Source organism: Silurus meridionalis, chromosome 24 (assembly GCF_014805685.1).
Source record: "Silurus meridionalis isolate SWU-2019-XX chromosome 24, ASM1480568v1, whole genome shotgun sequence".
In the NCBI taxonomy this organism is placed as follows: Eukaryota; Metazoa; Chordata; class Actinopteri; order Siluriformes; family Siluridae; genus Silurus; species Silurus meridionalis.
This window is the reverse complement of record NC_060907.1, coordinates 7,870,857-7,888,762: the sequence shown is the minus strand read 5'-3', so window position 1 is coordinate 7,888,762 and position 17,906 is coordinate 7,870,857. Positions and strand designations below refer to the sequence as shown.

The window sequence follows — 17,906 nt, the reverse complement described above, 5'->3', positions numbered from 1 at the left end:
CAGACCTACACAATACCACACAATATCGCAATAATAAGTGAAGGACTATTTTAGGATAATTTAAAGGAGTAAAATTATATATAATATAAAATTATATATATATATATATATATATATATATATATATATATATATATATATATATATTTTATTATTATTATTTTTTTTTTTTTCCTAATTCATCCTCTTGCATTAGTTTCATTATAAGCTCAAATACAGGGCCAGGGTTATACTTAATTTTTTTATTTTTTATTATTATTATTATATATTTTTTTAAATCTTGACAAATCAAAATGTTTTTTTTTTAATTAAAATCAGAAGATTTTAAAAACTTGAACATAATTATAATCATGATAGTGTTTAAAAAAAAATATTGGTCAAAATATGAGAAAATAAAACGCTTGAAAATAAAATAGATCGACCAATCAAAACGACGGGTGCAGGTCACGTGACTACCACCTGCCTTTTACTTCCTTGTTTCAGTTTGTAGAGGGATACTCATGTTGCACTGTTGCGAGTTTCCTACCCTATGTAGTGAACTCGTACAAGAAGGAAGGATCTTATTTGGTATTCGGCGCTTTCTACTCTCCGGTAACTCGGAATAAAACAACGCATTTGGGGTATAAGAATAGAAGGGAAATGTATAGTGTTGAGCTATGAAAATGTGAATACCATCCTAATGTTTCAATGCACTTCACTCTGTGACATGTATAAGCTTGTCAGCCCATTTTCCATTTTCATGCATGCATATCCTGCAGTTGTAAAGTGTAACATTGGTAGATTGGCCTTGCACTTTTATTTCCAGCTCCTCTAATAAATGTGCATTGCCGTGCAGAATATTGGTGAAGAAAAATTGGTTGTTGACTGCTTTGTGTCTTTTCATTTCACCCCACGCAGAATGAAGTCTCCATGGACCCTGGTCTTTCTCAGCCCGTTGCTGTGCGTTCCTACGGCTTGGGCTGTTTCGAAGCCTAATTTTATCTTAATGATGGTGGATGATCTGGGAATAGGAGACCTTGGATGCTATGGAAACACAACTCTGAAGTAGGCTGTGTCTGGCGTCACTGTCGGCTTTCATTTAAGCCCTTCAGGGACTAAGTGCTTATTTTATTTATTTATTTATTTTAATACAAAACACACAGCAGCTCAGCCATACAAAAGCAAAAGTGATGTCCAGGTCTCGAACAAATAGCCATACAGAAAGGACAACTGGAACAAATACTGCCCAACAAATTGTCTGGGCAGAAACTTGTGGCTTAACCAGGCGCTTCATGGGTTGTCATAGATGATGACCCACTCTGTGTATGGAGAGTGATATAGATGAGGCACTCCTTTGCACTATTCTGCCTCCCATATCCGTTCATTAAAGTGTCACTCCTTTTAGGAGCAGTGACCGAGACGGAGATTGAGAACGGCAAGTGTCCCTATACGTTTGCGTTCCGACTGAGTAAGAGCTGTTTAAGGAGTTGACAGTGATGAAAAACTGCCACTGAAAGTTTGCACCCACTGGGGAGGAATAAGTAGAGAAGGGTTGAGAGCCACAGCTAAACAAGACTAACACAAAACTGTCAAACCATGAATCAGGGCAGCGCGTGCTTATAATAGCAATGCAAGTGCAATATTTATATTTTATATAATTAATAGATTTTCAAACACAAAAACATGATTGTTTGACAATACAGTTTTTTATCAACTTGCAGACGAAACATCAAACGTAGGCATGAAAAAAGTGACTGCATTCAGCCAATCAAATGACAGTCTGTGCCACCCAGATGCGGATGGGTTCACTTTTGAGTGTGGGTTCTTCCTCATGGCATCTCAAGGAGTATTTCCTTGCCACAGTCACCTCTGGCAAACTTATTAGGGTTAAGGTTATAATTATAAGGTACAAACCTACAGGCACTAAACTTCTTTTGTGCAAATTTATCTTTGTCTCAAAGCAGCTTTACAGAGACAATGTCCCTTGAGGTGGTATCAAAAAGTTTTGAGACTAGCTCTGTTTACAAGAAAGTACTTTTATCTCCATTTACTCTATCACCTTCAAAACGTCCCCTTACACAGCAATACACAGCTCTCCCAGTGTATCTGGAATGTGTCTTGGAAGTCCTCTTTTCTAAGCTTGACAAGCACCTTCTGCTATTCGTGCCGGATCTCCTTAATGGTGTCAAAACAGCAACCAAATCTGGCAAGTGGGTTGGGTGTGGTAGTGAGATAATGTGGATTGTTTTTCAATCATCGCATCGCCGTATGTCATGTCGAACGTCTCTGTGGCCGATTTGCCCAGTTTAGCAGATAGTTTAACGTTTGCTCTTTGTTCTAACTCGCAGGTGCTCAGAATGGCACCAGTTACCACCATTGGTCTCAAAATGTTTTTGATACCACCTTGAAAAAGCGCTAAACAAATAAAAACGAATGGAATTGATTCGAAAGAGAGCAAATGGTACAATGCATCGTTACGAGTTTTTCATTTGTTTACGATTTTATTAGCCATTATTTCTGCATGTTTAATTATTCTTGAGACCAGACCTGGTCAGCACAATAGTCAATAATTCCCAAAAGCCCAAATGACAAAACGTTCATTGAAGCCGGTTACATAAATATGTGCACATTTTGTATATATACTTGCTACAAGCAACATATGTAATCGTGCAGGTTACTCTGTTTTGTTTTGTTTTGAATCCAAAGCCTATGCAATTTAATGATTTATTTGATTAATTGATGATTCTTGATTTATCGATAGTAATTATATTAGTCTGGTCAGAGTGAGTCGGGAGATCCAGAGGTTATCTAAGGAGCACTTGGTTTATATTTACTGCATTTGGCATACGCCCTAATGCAGAATGACACATGTATATCATTCATATGACTGAGCAGCTATGGGGTTAAGGGCCTTGCTCAGGGGCCAAGGAGAAGCAGCTTAGTGTGGCTGGTATTTTTAACTCATGACTTTCAAAGTACAATGCTTTTAACCGCTAAGCAGGAACCCCAAAAGCAGGAATACAATATGTTGAAGCATTTGAGAAAGTCTTGACCCTGGCAACCAGAAACAACTTGTATAGAAATATTGTAGCAAAAATTATTATAACGGCAATCAATTATACTTTTTTTTTTGATGCCAGTTGATTCTTGGCCAGTACCTTGCATTCAGAGTGACCCAAGTCTTGTGGAGGTGTGAGGCTTCAATGCGACCTGCTGTGCTGCAGTACCTCCCTGAGACTGATGCCTAAATAATGCTATAAAAAAAAATTGATGTCTGTTGTGCAAGATCCTGAAATATACTGCGATCTATATTTTGAATGCTGCCACATCACACTGTGTTCTAAAGCACATCAATGCGTCGTCTCTGAAGAACTGGACGTGTTTTGAGGCAGGTATATTGCAGAAATGATTTTGGGTCCTGCTGTCATCTATAACTCGTTAGCTTGAGTATAAAATAAAAAAAGCAGAGACTGGGTGCAAAGCTGTACTGGCTGATGGACTGGGGGAGGTAGGGGAAATCTGGGTTTGTTTTTTTTTTTTTTGCTGGAGCACATAATTATTGTTTGTTACAATCAAGTCATTATAACCGAATCCCCCTGTCTTCCGCAAACCACATTGACTTATTCATCATTCGCTGCGGAGAAAGAGCGAACAGGTCTCGCTGTAATGGTTGCGCTTTGTGTTTTGCACTGCAGGACCCCTCACATCGACAAGCTGGCAGAGGATGGAGTGAAGCTGACCCAGCACATTGCCGCCTCTCCTCTGTGCACACCCAGCAGAGCTGCCTTCCTCACCGGCAGATACCCCATACGATCAGGTCAGCAGTAGCTTGTAGACCTGCTGTGAATCGGCAGGGAATGTAGTTATTCCAGTGAACGGGAGGTATGATGCGCTTTGGTGCAGAAGATTTACAGAGCTCGGCGGTAGAGCTGTCAGACGCCAGGCTTTTCATTATGATGGCTTACTCTTATGTCGAGAGACAAGATACGCTGCATGTTGTCAAGCTAGTCCTTCTAATAGGCAAGTCTTTAGGCATGGTGGAAATGGTATAGAAAACATCAGCAACAAAGCAATGATGGTGGGTTTAAGTGTACTTCATTAAATTTCGCTTAAATATTGTGGTTTGACATTCGCCATAATACCATAATTATGTGACTATCATGCTGCATTCATAGATTGTTGGGAGCAATCAATGAATTCAGATGATGGTTAAACAAAACAAGGGAAGTGTTATGAGGATTGGTCATATTTGGAGTATACTTTTTAAAAAAATGTTTTCCTAACTAGTGTAAGTGGTTGACTTATTCTGCAAAAGGACAGGCACTCCTACAATCAGTATTTTTTTATTTTTTTTATCAGGCCTTGGTGGCTAGCCAGAGAAACCTGGTGTGCTTGAGGAGAAACAAAAACAGCCATAAAATAATGTGCTGATTGAACACATCACAGTGCAGACAAAGAACCGCAATCCTCCACTAAAAACCCACTTAATGCAACCCGAAAGACATTAAGGGGCAGCTGAATGGGCTCATGTATATGCAAATTAGTATGGGGCATCCTGTTCTGCGAAGCAGCGGCGACAGGAACAATATTTTTTCTACAAATAACAATGCGCCTCTGTGTGGAATGTCTAACAAAAGCAAGGGATGGACCTCAGGCCAAATTCCTACATGCCTCCCAAATACATCAAACTGGGCGATCTCGTTTCACGTCGCTCCTCACGTCGCATGGCTGTAATTACAGCGCAGGATAATGTCTGCATGTGTGCTCAGAGCTTTATCACCTGTATGTAGTTACGTTTGAGGAGGTCTTGATGATAGGACAGTATTTAATACCTTTTTCACAGACTCTACAAAGTTTTATTGTTACTGTAAAATGTGTTCGAGGATGATTTGTGGCCAATGCAAACTCATTCAGGCTGGTCGTAGAGGATCTTGCATTCCTCTGTGCATGACACTGTAAATTCCTTTATGTTCTTAGGTTTGTGCATGCAAACTGTCCTCATAAAACGATTTCAAAGGATGAGACAGAGGTGGCCCCTGGGAAAACATTGATTTTGCAGTTCTTGGAACTATTTTTGCTATTCCAATAAATGGCCTAAATGGTAGAGGCAACCAAATTTTGGGATTAAAACCAATTTTGGTTTTCTGAGACCAAATGTGGTTCCTGTGATACTTGCAAGTGGAATAGCATGCAAACTCTTCCAACAACTTGTTGAGGCGATTAGAATTTGGAATCCTGACAACCCAAAGAATCACTTAAACTGTAAAATAGTGAAACTGCCAAATTTGTATTGAGACCGTTCCAAACTTTTGGAATTTGCAAACACTTACCAGCTTATGCCTAATGCCTGGAGAGCAGTAAATGCATTAGATACAGAGTACAGACTAGTGAACCCAGCTCTGTTGGATCCGTGTGAAGCTGAAATGTGAAGAGTACAGAAAAGAAAAATTCTTTATACTGGTCACACGTACTTTTACAACAAAGTGAAATTCTTTCTTCACATATCCCAAGGATATTAGGAAGCTGGGGTCAGAGTGCAGAATCAGCAATGATACAGCACCACTGGAGCACAGAGGGTTAAAGGCCTTGTTTAAGGGCCCCAAAAATGCCAGCTTGGCAATACTGGGGCTTGAACCGCCGACCTTACAAACAGTAACTCCTAGCCTTAACCACTAAACTACCACAGAGTTCACCACTGTTGTGATTATTTATGTATGCTTAGTGCACATTGTGTTTTGTAATGGAGCTTTACATTCAGACACAACCACAATGCAAGGCAACTATACTATTCTCAAGTACATTTTAACAGTATTTCTACTAAAAACCCAGCAGATTTGCAAGTGTTCACTAATACCCTTTATGCATTTTTATAACATTAGGATTTATTTGTGTTGTTTTTTTTTTGCGGCAGGAATGGCCAGTCACGGTCTTATTGGTGTGTATATAATATCTGCAGTGTCTGGAGGCCTTCCCAGAGAGGAGATCACATTTGCCAAGATCCTGAAGGAGCAGGGCTATGCAACAGCTCTGATTGGTATGCAAAATAGATCACACATCAAGTCAAGTCAAGAAGCTTTTATTGTCATTTCAACCAAATATAGCTGACTCAGTACACAGTAAAATGAGACGTTGATTAGTTCCTCCAGAACCCTGGCGCTACATTAAACAACATAAAGCTAAATAACAGAAAACACAGAGATAAGGACTAGTACGCGTCCTCGCCACATAAAGTGCATCGCGTCTAACCTGCTGCAAACAGTGCAAGACAGAAAGCGCAAAGACAACACAAGACAGTGTTGGACAAATACACAAAACACAAAATAGTGCCGCCAGTAAACCCACTGTATATTACACAGTGCAGTGTGCAGAGAGAACTGAATACAGGAGTCAAAAAGATGTGCAAAACAGCATGTAAACAGTTTGTAATAATAAAGTGATATAATATTGTAGTGTACAAACCATTTCCTAGTCAATGTTATATGCATTTGATGTAGACAGTGGTGGAAAAAGTACTGAAATCATACTCGAGTAAAAGTACTATTACTTCCCAAATAATGTAGTAAATAAGTGAAGTAAATGTATCTGTCCTAAATACTACTCTAACTACAAGTAAAAAGTATCCCTTTTAAAAGTACTCAAGAGTAGTGGGTATTATGCTGTGAATGTTATTCCACATTATACCCTGCAAATAAAAAAATTATGAATGTTTTTCAGTAAATAAAAAAATTTATATATTCTCCAAAAGTGCTATTTTTGACTGCTAGCACTGAAAATCCAGTCATGATATCTAAAAAAAACAACAACCAATAATCAGGTAAAATTTGACAAAAATTCTGTAGAGGTCTTCTCCTGTTTCCTATGCCCCAAAACTCTTTGTGCAAAATATGGGTGGAACTTCCGATACGAGGTAAACAATCATAGGCTGCAGCATTACTGATATTGCAGTCAGTCAACGCTGCAACTACAGAGGCAGTTATACGCATAATCGTTTTTACAGCAGCACCACGCAGGAAACGGTGGATAAGGTAGCGATGGCAGGTTGAAGGAAAACAGTGCAGTAAAAGAACGGATGCAGCACTAAACAATATACTTCAGAGTTTAGAGTTTTTAACTACCTACAGTACAATTACTGAGAACAACTACTCAATTACTATAACGAGTATTTGTAACAAAAGGACGGAAATTAGCTTTAAGGCAATCGTCTTTACTAACAAGCTCCAAGAAAATCACACATTCATAGATATATTTTGTATATTTCCCTCAAAGGAAAATGGCACTTGGGTCTGAACTGTGAGCACAACACCGATCATTGCCACCATCCCAACACTCATGGCTTCGAGCACTTCTACGGCATCCCCATGACCAACCTGCGTGACTGTCAGTCAGGCCATGGCTCCATCTTCTACAACGTCCGAAACCACATTCCCTATAAAGCTCTGAGCATTGGCCTTGTCACCCTTCTCCTCCTCCACATCAAAGGACTGGTCCTCATATCCCGCAGATTCGCTCTGTGCCTGGGTGCGATTCTGATTATGACTATGGCTTTGTTTTTCCTGTGGGTTCTCACATTTCCCTACTTCAACTGCTTCTTAATGAGGGGAGGTGAAGTGGTGGAGCAGCCATACGTGTCCGAGAATCTCACGCAGAAGATGACCAATGAGGCCATCGAGTTTCTGGAGAGGTCTGTGAATGTTTCCCAGTTTTTAATTAAAAGAACATTTCCAGATTTATCCCATTTTCAGCATCTGGTTGGTAACCAGAACTAAGCTGTTTGCTAAAAAAGTGACCTCTTACGGATATCTAAGAGCATTTGCCTCAAACATTAATGACTTTTTCGTTTTGCTCTGTTTATGTTGGTTGCCGTTTAGTGCTGTTAGCAATAAACTCCTCGCGCCGAGGATTATGTTTAAGATGTTATAGCGTTTAATGAGCATCTTTAATATGCAGTGTGTGGGCAGCTGACGTGAGCGCATAGCACTATCTGCAAGCGGGGTCGTTAAAAATGAGTGCAAAGTGCCGTGAATTGCACCTTGACTTGAGAGGAAAATTTATACTTCGGCCAGCGGGGAGGAAAGAAGCCTGCGTTAATCAGTGCTCGCAGAAATGAAGTGCTCACACTAAATGGTTTCACACTTCCTGGGTACGCAATTCATGGCACAGTCTAATATTAAATATAAACAAGCTAAGCTTAAGCACAGTATTGTGTTGTAGAATATGCTCTAGTATATATTTTTACATGGGTAAAGTCTGTAGTTTGTAGTCTGTACTACTGGGGTGGTGGTAGCTTATTGGTTAAGATATTAGACTTTAGCTCTAAAGGTCACCACACCAAGCTGCCACGCCTGGACCCCTAGTGAGGCTTTTAACCCCATAGCTTTATCAGTAGTATAAATCAGATAAATACAAGTGTGCCAAATGCCATCCAGTTTGTCATTATTTGTCCGTACACGTGTCTTGCATAACTGCCACATTGGTATCAGAATACATTTTTTAATGAATAAGAAAACAGGAAGGGTTTTGCATAAATACCCAGTACCAGTGTTATCTGTACAGCTTTGATATTTTTTTTTATTGCAAATAATTATGTTTTTAAGAAAATTCAATCGAACATCCCTAACAAAGCCTAAGTTAATGAAGCTTTTTCAATATTGTCTGACAGGAATTCCGAGAGACCCTTCCTTCTCTTCTTCTCCTACCTCCAAGTTCACACAGCGCTGTTCGCTTCTCCTCGCTTCCGCGGTAAAAGCCGGCATGGCCTGTATGGAGATGCAGTCATGGAGGTGGACTGGAGTGTAGGTACGGAGTCTGGACTTGGCATGTCAAAAACTTAAAAAGCAAAAACAGTGCGTAGTATTTGAAACGAGACTGTCCACGAGCCACTCAAATAGAATGTTTTTTTTGTGATAACATCTTTTTTTCATGTCTGTGCTGGTTAGAATATCGGTACTCCTGTGGCCTGTGCATAAAGTATCTATCTATCTATCTATCTATCTATCTATCTATCTATCTATCTATCTATCTATCTATCTATCTATCTATCTATCTATCTATCTATCTATCTATCTATCTATCTATCTATCTATCATCTATCTATCTATCTATCTATCTATCTATCTATCTATCTAGTTTTTAACATAGACATAACAGGGATAATAAGTGCTAGTTCAAGTGATTCAGGAAGAGGTAGGTCTTCACATGTCACTTCACCCATCTAGCTGTCCAGGGGAAGTTCATTCTATTATTTATTTATTAAGGAAGTCCTAAGAACCCATGCATTCTAATTAATATATATTTTTTTACCCGTTTTTTTTCTCGTGAACAGTATTCAAGTTTTCTTTGTATTTGGCATAAGAACATGTTCTAGACGCAGCATCATGACTCACATCATGACCCAAGAGAACTACACCATCATATACACCCTATCATATACACCAGAAACATTCACAAGGTGAGATTTTCTTGTGATACATTTACTTTGTAAGAAAACAGGTTTTTGCTTTGAGATCACAAGAAAACAAAAAAGAAATATGCATATAGCATGGCCCCTTAGGACTTTCATAGAGAACAGAAAAGAGTCTTGATGTATGCCTACCTCTTACCCTATATTGAAATAGTGGGACCAGTCAAGCAGCAAGCCAGTTAGCAAAATATCCTTTTATGAGGAATGCTCACAAAACCTTCTGATTCATCAAAATCATATGCAAGTTATTCTGCCTGGAAACTAAAAAACAAACAAAACATTTCCCATTGGAAATAATTCTAACATTTTCTGTTGACCATCAAACTAATTGGTCACTGATGGGTAAATAGAATTCACTGGGCCAAATCCCATTATGAAGTGTTTTTCCAGAGCAGTAATTCGTATAATTTAGTGTGAGTTTATTATTGGACTTCAACATCGGGAAAGCTGCAAACTTTCACTAACACAAGCCAGACGTCTGAAAACAAACATCCCACAGCAAACGTTTGAGGGAATTGATTTGAAGTGCCACCAACCGTCGTGTTGCACTATAAAATAATAATCGAATTTTGTCAATTATTGATGCCATGGTGTTTAAAAAATATATGTCCCTGTTGGACTGATTAATAAACAAACACCAAGTGTCTGAATCATAACTGCTCTTTTTTTCACAAGTTGCAGGAAAAAATGCACAGATTAGATAACAAAACAGATCTGCACACATTGCGAGTGACCAGAGGTGAGCTAGAGTTATTGAGCCAGCTCAGCTTTATGGGACTATAAGGAGCAGTGTCTGAGGTAGACGGACATGATTGGCACCACTTTCCGCAATTAACTGGGAACATTTCTGTGAAAAAGAGAAATCTTTTCTCACGGCTAATGAGAAAATGTGTAAGCATGTCTCATTCACATGCCACTGTTTGTGCGTTGCATGTTGATGCATTTTCATAACCATAATCGATCCTTTTTCTGATCCTAGGTCAGATAATGCAAACTCTGGAGCGGCTAAAGCTGAGGGAAAACACGCTGGTTTATTTGACGTCAGATCAAGGTCCGCACTTGGAGGAGATCTCCATCCATGGCGAGGTGCACAGAGGTTACAACGGCATATATAAAGGTAAAGTATGTAGCCAAACTTCCCTCAGATGTATAGAATTGCCTGTCTTTATGGTGAATAGTTATACATCAGAGGGGGTTGAACCTTGGATAGAGCAGCATATCTTCATGGTTAATTATACATCAGAGGGGGCTGACCCTTGGATGGAGCAGCCTATCTTCATGGTGTATAGTTATACATGAGAGGGAGTTGAACCATGGATCTGTATCTAATAACCGACTGCCAGCAGACCATCTGCCAGTCAAGCAAAGTTATAATTAGGAGACATTATTAGTGAAAACAGATCCTTGTCATGTAAAGCTGAAACGCAGAAAAAGGCTAGTTGCATGTGTCTACGTGATGAGAATGAGGATGATAAGTATTTTATTTGAAATGCTAAGTGTCTACTGAGAGCACTCATTTTCAAGAGGTCTTGTGATGAGCACTAATTAAAATCAAAAGCTTTTTTTTTTTGTGTATACAAAAATGGCATTTTCTTATGTCACACTCTAAATGCTAACAATGACGTCTCGCTGATATTCTCTATTTTTCGAGCAGGGGGGAAATCAACCAATTGGGAAGGAGGGATTCGGGTGCGGGGATCCTTCACTGGCCGGGAAGGCTGCCTAAAGGAAAGGTTATCGAAGCGGTCACGAGTAACATGGACCTCTTCCCCAGCGTGGTGAAATTAGCTGGAGCTAGCATACCCAGCGATAGGTGAGTCTGGCCTTGAATGACTTTGCAGTCAGTCAAATTGACAGCCTGGAGTAATGGTTTGAAACTAGAATAAACTAGGAGTTTGCAAGAAATGTGGATTTTCACACATAGTGCTTCTGTATACTGGACAATACACAGAATGCAAAATAGCAAAACAAATGTTGCAGTTCTCAGTGTTTGTGTATTTTTCAGGGAGATAGATGGGCGTGACCTCATGCCATTGCTGCAGGGTCGAGTGCAGCGTTCAGAACATGAATTTCTGTTCCATTACTGCAATGCCTATCTGAATGCTGTGAGGTGGCACCCTGCTAACAGTGAGTCTTAACACATTAACGGTGAGTCTTTATTTATTTTTCTTTTATAAACACCTTGCCTGTCTTCTTTTACCAGGCACATCAATATGGAAGGCTTTTTTCTTCACTCCTGATTTCTACCCCGAAAACTCCACCGCCTGTTTCCACACTCACGCATGCTTTTGCACCGAGGCCTACGTGACCCACCACGACCCTCCCCTGCTCTACGATCTGTCGAAGGACCCGTCTGAGACGAATGCTCTAACGCCAAATTCAGAGCCCAACTTCAGCGCCATTATGGAGGTGATAATGGAGGCGGCGAGGAGGCACACGCAAAGCGTTAAAGCCACCGAGGACCAGCTCTCAGCCTTACACAAGACCTGGAAGCCCTGGCTCCAGCCGTGCTGCTCATCCCTGCACCAGCTGTGCATGTGTCAACGAGACCCGCAGACTGGGATTGTGGAAAATGCAGCAGAGGGGCACGGGGACTGAGAACAAGTCAGTAGGTGTATAATGACACCTACTTTAAATGTTGGTGCTCTTTTAAATCTTTGTAGGGTGGACACGATGGGGATCAGGGTGCAACCAGGTACAATGAGTGCAGATACATTACTGATTTTAAATCTTTAATTTCAAGTAGTTTAATTTATTACAAAGGCAAAAAGCTCCCAACAACATACAATACAGGCCTGAATAAGTGAAAGGCCAACTTTTATTTTTTTGCATAGTTAGTTATTTTCTTAATAAATAAGATAATAGCAGGAGCAGACATCTCATTTTAACCATAATCGCCACAGCGGATCATCCAAACCAAACAAAACATAATGTGCCTATTATCTATATTGTTATCTGATTAATTGATCCTTCCAAATGATGTAGGTTTGTGACTAGACATACCTAAATGGCTGTCACAATGTATTATGTGGCTGTCGGCGCCAACTGGTGTGGACAGATCTGCATCCTGTAAATCCCTGGCTGAAAATAAGCCCCATTGCAGCCCTCCACGGTTGTCATGAGTGGATGGAAAAAAGGCAACGCGTGTAAACGCAGGTATTGGAAAGGCGCGACTTGATTCGGTCAAAATCTGTGAAAATTAATGGAACAAATGGGCTTGGATTTGTGCACCTTTGCAAAGAAACAAGGCATCAAATCCTGTCTCGTGATTAGACGAAAAGCTTGAAGAAAATGCAATCAGGCTGGGTGATGTGGAAATCTAGGATTGTATGGCTAAATAACTTGGGCTTGATTGCATTCCTTAGACATGTAGATCCCTAAAAAAAAATTATAATAATAATTCTGCAACTACACCGATCAGGCATAACATTATGACCACCTGTCTAATATTGTGTTGTTCTCCTTTTGCTGCCAAAATAGTCCAGACCCCTCAAGCATTATTGAGGCTACACAGACCAGTCTTCCCTTCCCATGTGCATCTATAAACAATAAATGTGCCACCCATGACCCTGTCTGTTCCTTCTTTGGACCACATTTGATAGATACTGACCATTGCAGACCGGGAACAGCCCACAAGAGCTGCAGTTTTGGAGATGCTCTGACCCAGTCGTCTAGACATCACCATTTGGCCCTCGTCAAACTCACTTAAATCCTTACACTTGCATATTTTCCTGCTTCTAACAACTTTGAGTAAAAAATATTCACTTCCTGCCTAATCTATCCCACCCACTAACAGGTGCCATGATGAAGAGATAATCAGTGTTATAATGTTATACCTGATCGGTGTATGCTTTGTGAAAACCTGGCCATACGACTATACTCTGGATGTGTGAAACTCTAAACCTTCTGCAGCATTGCAGGCTCACCTAATGATAAAATAACCTAGAAAGTTTGGAAGGGAACACTAAATATCACATACTTCAATCCCATGGCTAGAATTTAATCCCATAATCCCATGGCTGGACCTTTTATAGAGGAGCTTGGATGCTAATATTAAAATCTCTTGGCTCGCTGTCCAGTGCTAGAACTTGTATCCCAGTTTTGCTGCTCATCTACTGCACTACTTCAGTCTCAGTGGGTGAAAGCAAGGGAACATCACTCTTCTTTTGCATTTGGATGATTACATGAAAGGCACCTTTGGAAGCTTCATTGATTTTCTTTCTCCGGTGCAAAAGGTGCAAGCTTTTTCATCACAGTTTGCCCAAACCTGGGTCTTTTTGCCAAATGGTGCTTAACAGAGGTATTAAATCTGATCTCTGTTCTATCCCTTTTTTTTTTCTTTTTTAAACAAATCTCATGCATTTATTGCAATCGTCAGTAAAAATTTTTATGGGTTTATAGGTTTTATGGGGTTTATCCAGTTTTACACCAGATACGCTGTATTAGCGTTGCCTCAAGCATTCCATGAAGACTTCACTCGATCCACGCTGGGCATATCTTCACTTATTTGCTGAAGAATGGACAACAAGGCACTTTTTGATTTAGATTTATTTTATTTTTTTTTATGTTTGTGATTTGAATTCTCATTCAATTAACAGTTAGGAATATGAAACGACATTTCCTGGCGATTTTTGCTGTTAAACTGGTTGTACTGTTAATTTCAATATGTACTGTATTAATACACAAACAGGGATTTCTTGTTGTTATTTAACAACAAATGTAAACTTCTCATAATTTTTTTACGCTTTCAGTAAGGAGATTTGGAATCTGCAGTGTCTGCGCTTTAAGACTTTTTAGTGTTCATGACGGGATTTTGCGTGTTGTGCATGTTTCTACAACAAGACAACGTCTTTTCTTTCTCTTCACAAAAAGTGGCAAGGAAATGACACTTTGGGCATCTATAAGTTGGATAACCAGTCCACTTTTGTGTATTATGATTTTAAAATAAATTCTGATTTTCAAACGTGTACACAATTGCATCCGAAATAAAACACTAACAATTCAATTCATTTTTATTTGTATAGCTCTTTTAACAATGTGCATCCTTTACACAGCTTTACACAGATAAAGAGGTTATAAAGTTGTATAAAAGAGTGTATAATTTTAGAGCCTGTAAGTTTGTTCCTTATAATTGTACGATTATTTCTAATGAGTGAGTCAGTGGTGACTGTGGCAAGGAAAATCTCCCAGAGATGGCATGAGGAAAAAACCTTTAGAGGAACCAGACTCAAAAGGTAATCGACATCCTCATCTGGGTGACACCCCGAATGTCCATTCATTACAGATTTATTGTTGTTAAGGTGTGATGACACTTAAATGCTGAACTGTTAATGCAAACTGTGGTCCTGAGCCATTGTAGTAGACTTAATTAATTACAGTCCAAATCCATCCTCATAGTTCTTGAGTAACTTCATGACTCTTTAGGCTGATGTTTAATATCCCCAGCTGCACAGAGGGGTCTGCCTATGACCATCAATCTTAGGATGGTACCGATTCTCTCTGATGTAAAAGGTTTTGATTGTAGTCCATTTACAACAGATATTTGGAATCCCAGAATGAGAACATTTAATTCCTCTTTTAAAATGCTCATTAAGAATCATCTACAGCATGAGGTAAAACACTGGGCGAGGCTGGCTTACTCAATTACGACCGTATGCTTGGAAAAGTGGTAATAGTTTAACAGTTTGGAGTCAGGGAGCACCTGGCAATGGAGTAGATGTTTTATTTAAAGAGTAGAGTTGCTGATGCCAACACCACTATACAGCCATGCTTTTTTTTTTCACTTCCTTGAGCCAGCTGGTCCAGTTCCATTTAAAGAGAGAAATGCATCCTGTCTTAACATCTTTCATTTCCCTCTGCCTTGAACTTCGTTGAACAGTTTTTTTTTATAACTGCTCAGGAAAAAAAAAAACGCTACTTCCAGTCAACAGTTAATGAGATTGATTGTAGGTTTTGTTCATTCACAGCGGCACGACTAAGATTTACTTTCCTCCAAATTGTTGAACATGCCGTGTGGCATATAATTAAATTTGACTGTTTTTGTAAACAATTTGTTTTATTAATGAACAATTAAGTGCCAATCGTGGTGCCAGCGGTTTGATTGAACGCCTTTGTGTTACCTGCCATTTGAAACAGGCCGTCAAAGCGATTAACCCGAGGAAATACTGTGGGAGGGATTGCACACCCAACATTTTGGAAAATGCATTTGTTTAATTTCTTTTTTGATTAGTTATATGAATATTAGTTATATAGAGTAGCAATATTAAATGAACCCCTGGAAAAAGCAAAGGACTAAATATGTTCAGGATTTTAGCAATATGTAAAATGATCTGGAATCCAAGTTAAGACTTCACAGTCTGGTCACAGAGTAATGATTAGATGTGAGATTTATTATTGGCATCCTGGCAAGTTTAAAAGCAATAAACCCTAGCTTTTTAATCTATAACCGTGACTGCATGTTTACTCTGGCTGGCATCATCATGAAATCACACGTTGCCTGGACCATGCCAAACCACAGCATATGTGCTGCAGAGATACACTCCCTGCCCTCAGTCGCTTAACGGCAGCTCCAAATAGAGGCTAAACCACTCCCGAAGGAATTACAATCATTCCCACCCATCAGTAAGTTTATTTTTGTATATATCTGCCTGCAGCGTTTTCTGATGAACTTGCATGATTAGTTTCTAGTTTTTCAAAATATAAACTAATTAGTAATTTATAATGAAGCACATTCGACTGAATATAAATGAACTTCTGATCTGTCATGTACAAAAAGTTTCGGGTCTAGCTCTTTCTAGCTCTGTCACACTGAATCCCTCAGATGCCTTAAAACCTGTCAGTAGAACTCGCTATTGATGTTCTGGCCCCTCGGGATGAATTCTTGATTTACAATCCTGCAAATGTCGAAAAAGATGAGCTTGTACTGTACTTGTTAGAGCTGTGGATCTGCCTGGCCTTTTTTGGTCATGGATCTGATAGAGGCTCTTCCACTGTGAAGACTGTTGCTTCGTCTCACGGTCTTTTCCTACACACAAATTTCGTCACTGGTAATGATCCTCGACATGAAGGAAAATTCATTCATGGCACACTGAGCCCTGAGGGGGATAAAATGGACAACAGCAGGATTAAGGATTGCCTGGACTGTTCTGTATAGCACACTGACAATAGCAGCAATGTTGTGGATTGTTCTCTGACGATCATCATGCACAAGTTGCCGAATGGTTTCGGCCTTTTCGGGGGTTTAGCTCGTTGAAGGTCTTCCTGATTTTTGATCATCTACCAGTGATTTTCTTTCCACACTTGAAGCACACTTGGCACTCAAAGCACCTCGGACGATTCGTTGCAGCATTGCTGTAAATTTGCTGAATCATGTCAAATGTCTCTGTGGCAGATTTGGCCAGTTTTCAGGCAGAATTTCATGTTTGCTCTTTGTTCTAACTTGGTGTCCGCATGTGGTAACGCATGTGGTCAGAATAACACCAGTTGCACAGCTTCCGATGTAAAAAGGACGATGTGTTTTCGCTATGCCACCTCGTAATGCTCCTACATTAATATGCAAGCTTCATATCTGACCACCTGCCTGACAATTGAAATCCTCTCCTGTAATATTTTTCTGTTAGGACTTAATACACACCTCAAATTCCAGTCGCTTCCATAGACCACTTTATTTGCCTTTTCTATGCTGTTTACCCCAATGGAAGCTAATAGGGTTCAAATTTAGACCCTATTCAAAGGCGTTTTGTTCCCGATCTGACATTTCCAACTTTTTTTTTTTTTTTATCTTCAAGCAAACCCCTGAAATGCTCAGCACACTGGCAGACATTAACCTTTCTCTTAACAAAAGAACCTGTGCAGCTCAGCTGGCCTCAGCTTGGTCCCATTTGTGCAACGAAGTGGTTCTCACACAAATGCTAGGGACAGAGTTCAGGGCACAGGCTCGCAGTCTACCCACAGCAATCCATGCTTTCTTTTTCTTTTTCCCCCATTTAATTCCACACACTCATGGCTCATGACACAGCAGGGTATAATTACATAGGCAAATGAATACATATGTTGGGAAGCCTCCAGAAAACAAGCACACTAGGGCTGCTTCTATTTTTGAAGCCACATTTCCAGTGGAAAGAACGAGGAATACTATGTGTGAGCCAGGGAATCTCCAGCCTCAGGTGCATGCGTTACAGGCTGGGTACAAATAAAAAACAGTTTTGTTTTCCCCCTCTAAACACAGCACCCAGCTGTTTGGAGTGTAAATCCTGCAAGACGCATTTTTACTAATGATGCTGGATGAAGCTATCTCATAATGATTTATTAAATCATTTGCCAGACAGCACAAGGTCAGCAGTCCAGCTCCTCTGGTACCTGTTTTCCACCAACAAGGTACCAGTCTCTGTTCTAGAGCCCATTGTTTAATCTGGCTTTCTTTGTGTTTTTGCCATGAGCCCAGATGTAAATCGTAGTGAAGAATAAA

At 39.8% G+C, this 17,906-nt stretch overlaps 1 protein-coding gene across 1 annotated transcript; it reads left to right on the top strand.

Moving 5' to 3' along the window:
• Positions 1-494: 494 nt before the first annotated feature.
• Positions 495-14,448, top strand: sts (steroid sulfatase (microsomal), isozyme S). Its single transcript, XM_046837859.1, is given in 11 exon segments — positions 495-620; positions 898-1,044; positions 3,675-3,796; positions 5,891-6,013; positions 7,246-7,660; positions 8,639-8,775; positions 10,419-10,556; positions 11,094-11,129; positions 11,132-11,252; positions 11,445-11,566; positions 11,643-14,448. Coding segments are annotated over 10 exon segments (1,755 nt in total). The 5' UTR covers positions 495-620; position 898; the 3' UTR covers positions 12,038-14,448.
• The last annotated feature ends 3,458 nt before the right edge of the window (positions 14,449-17,906 follow it).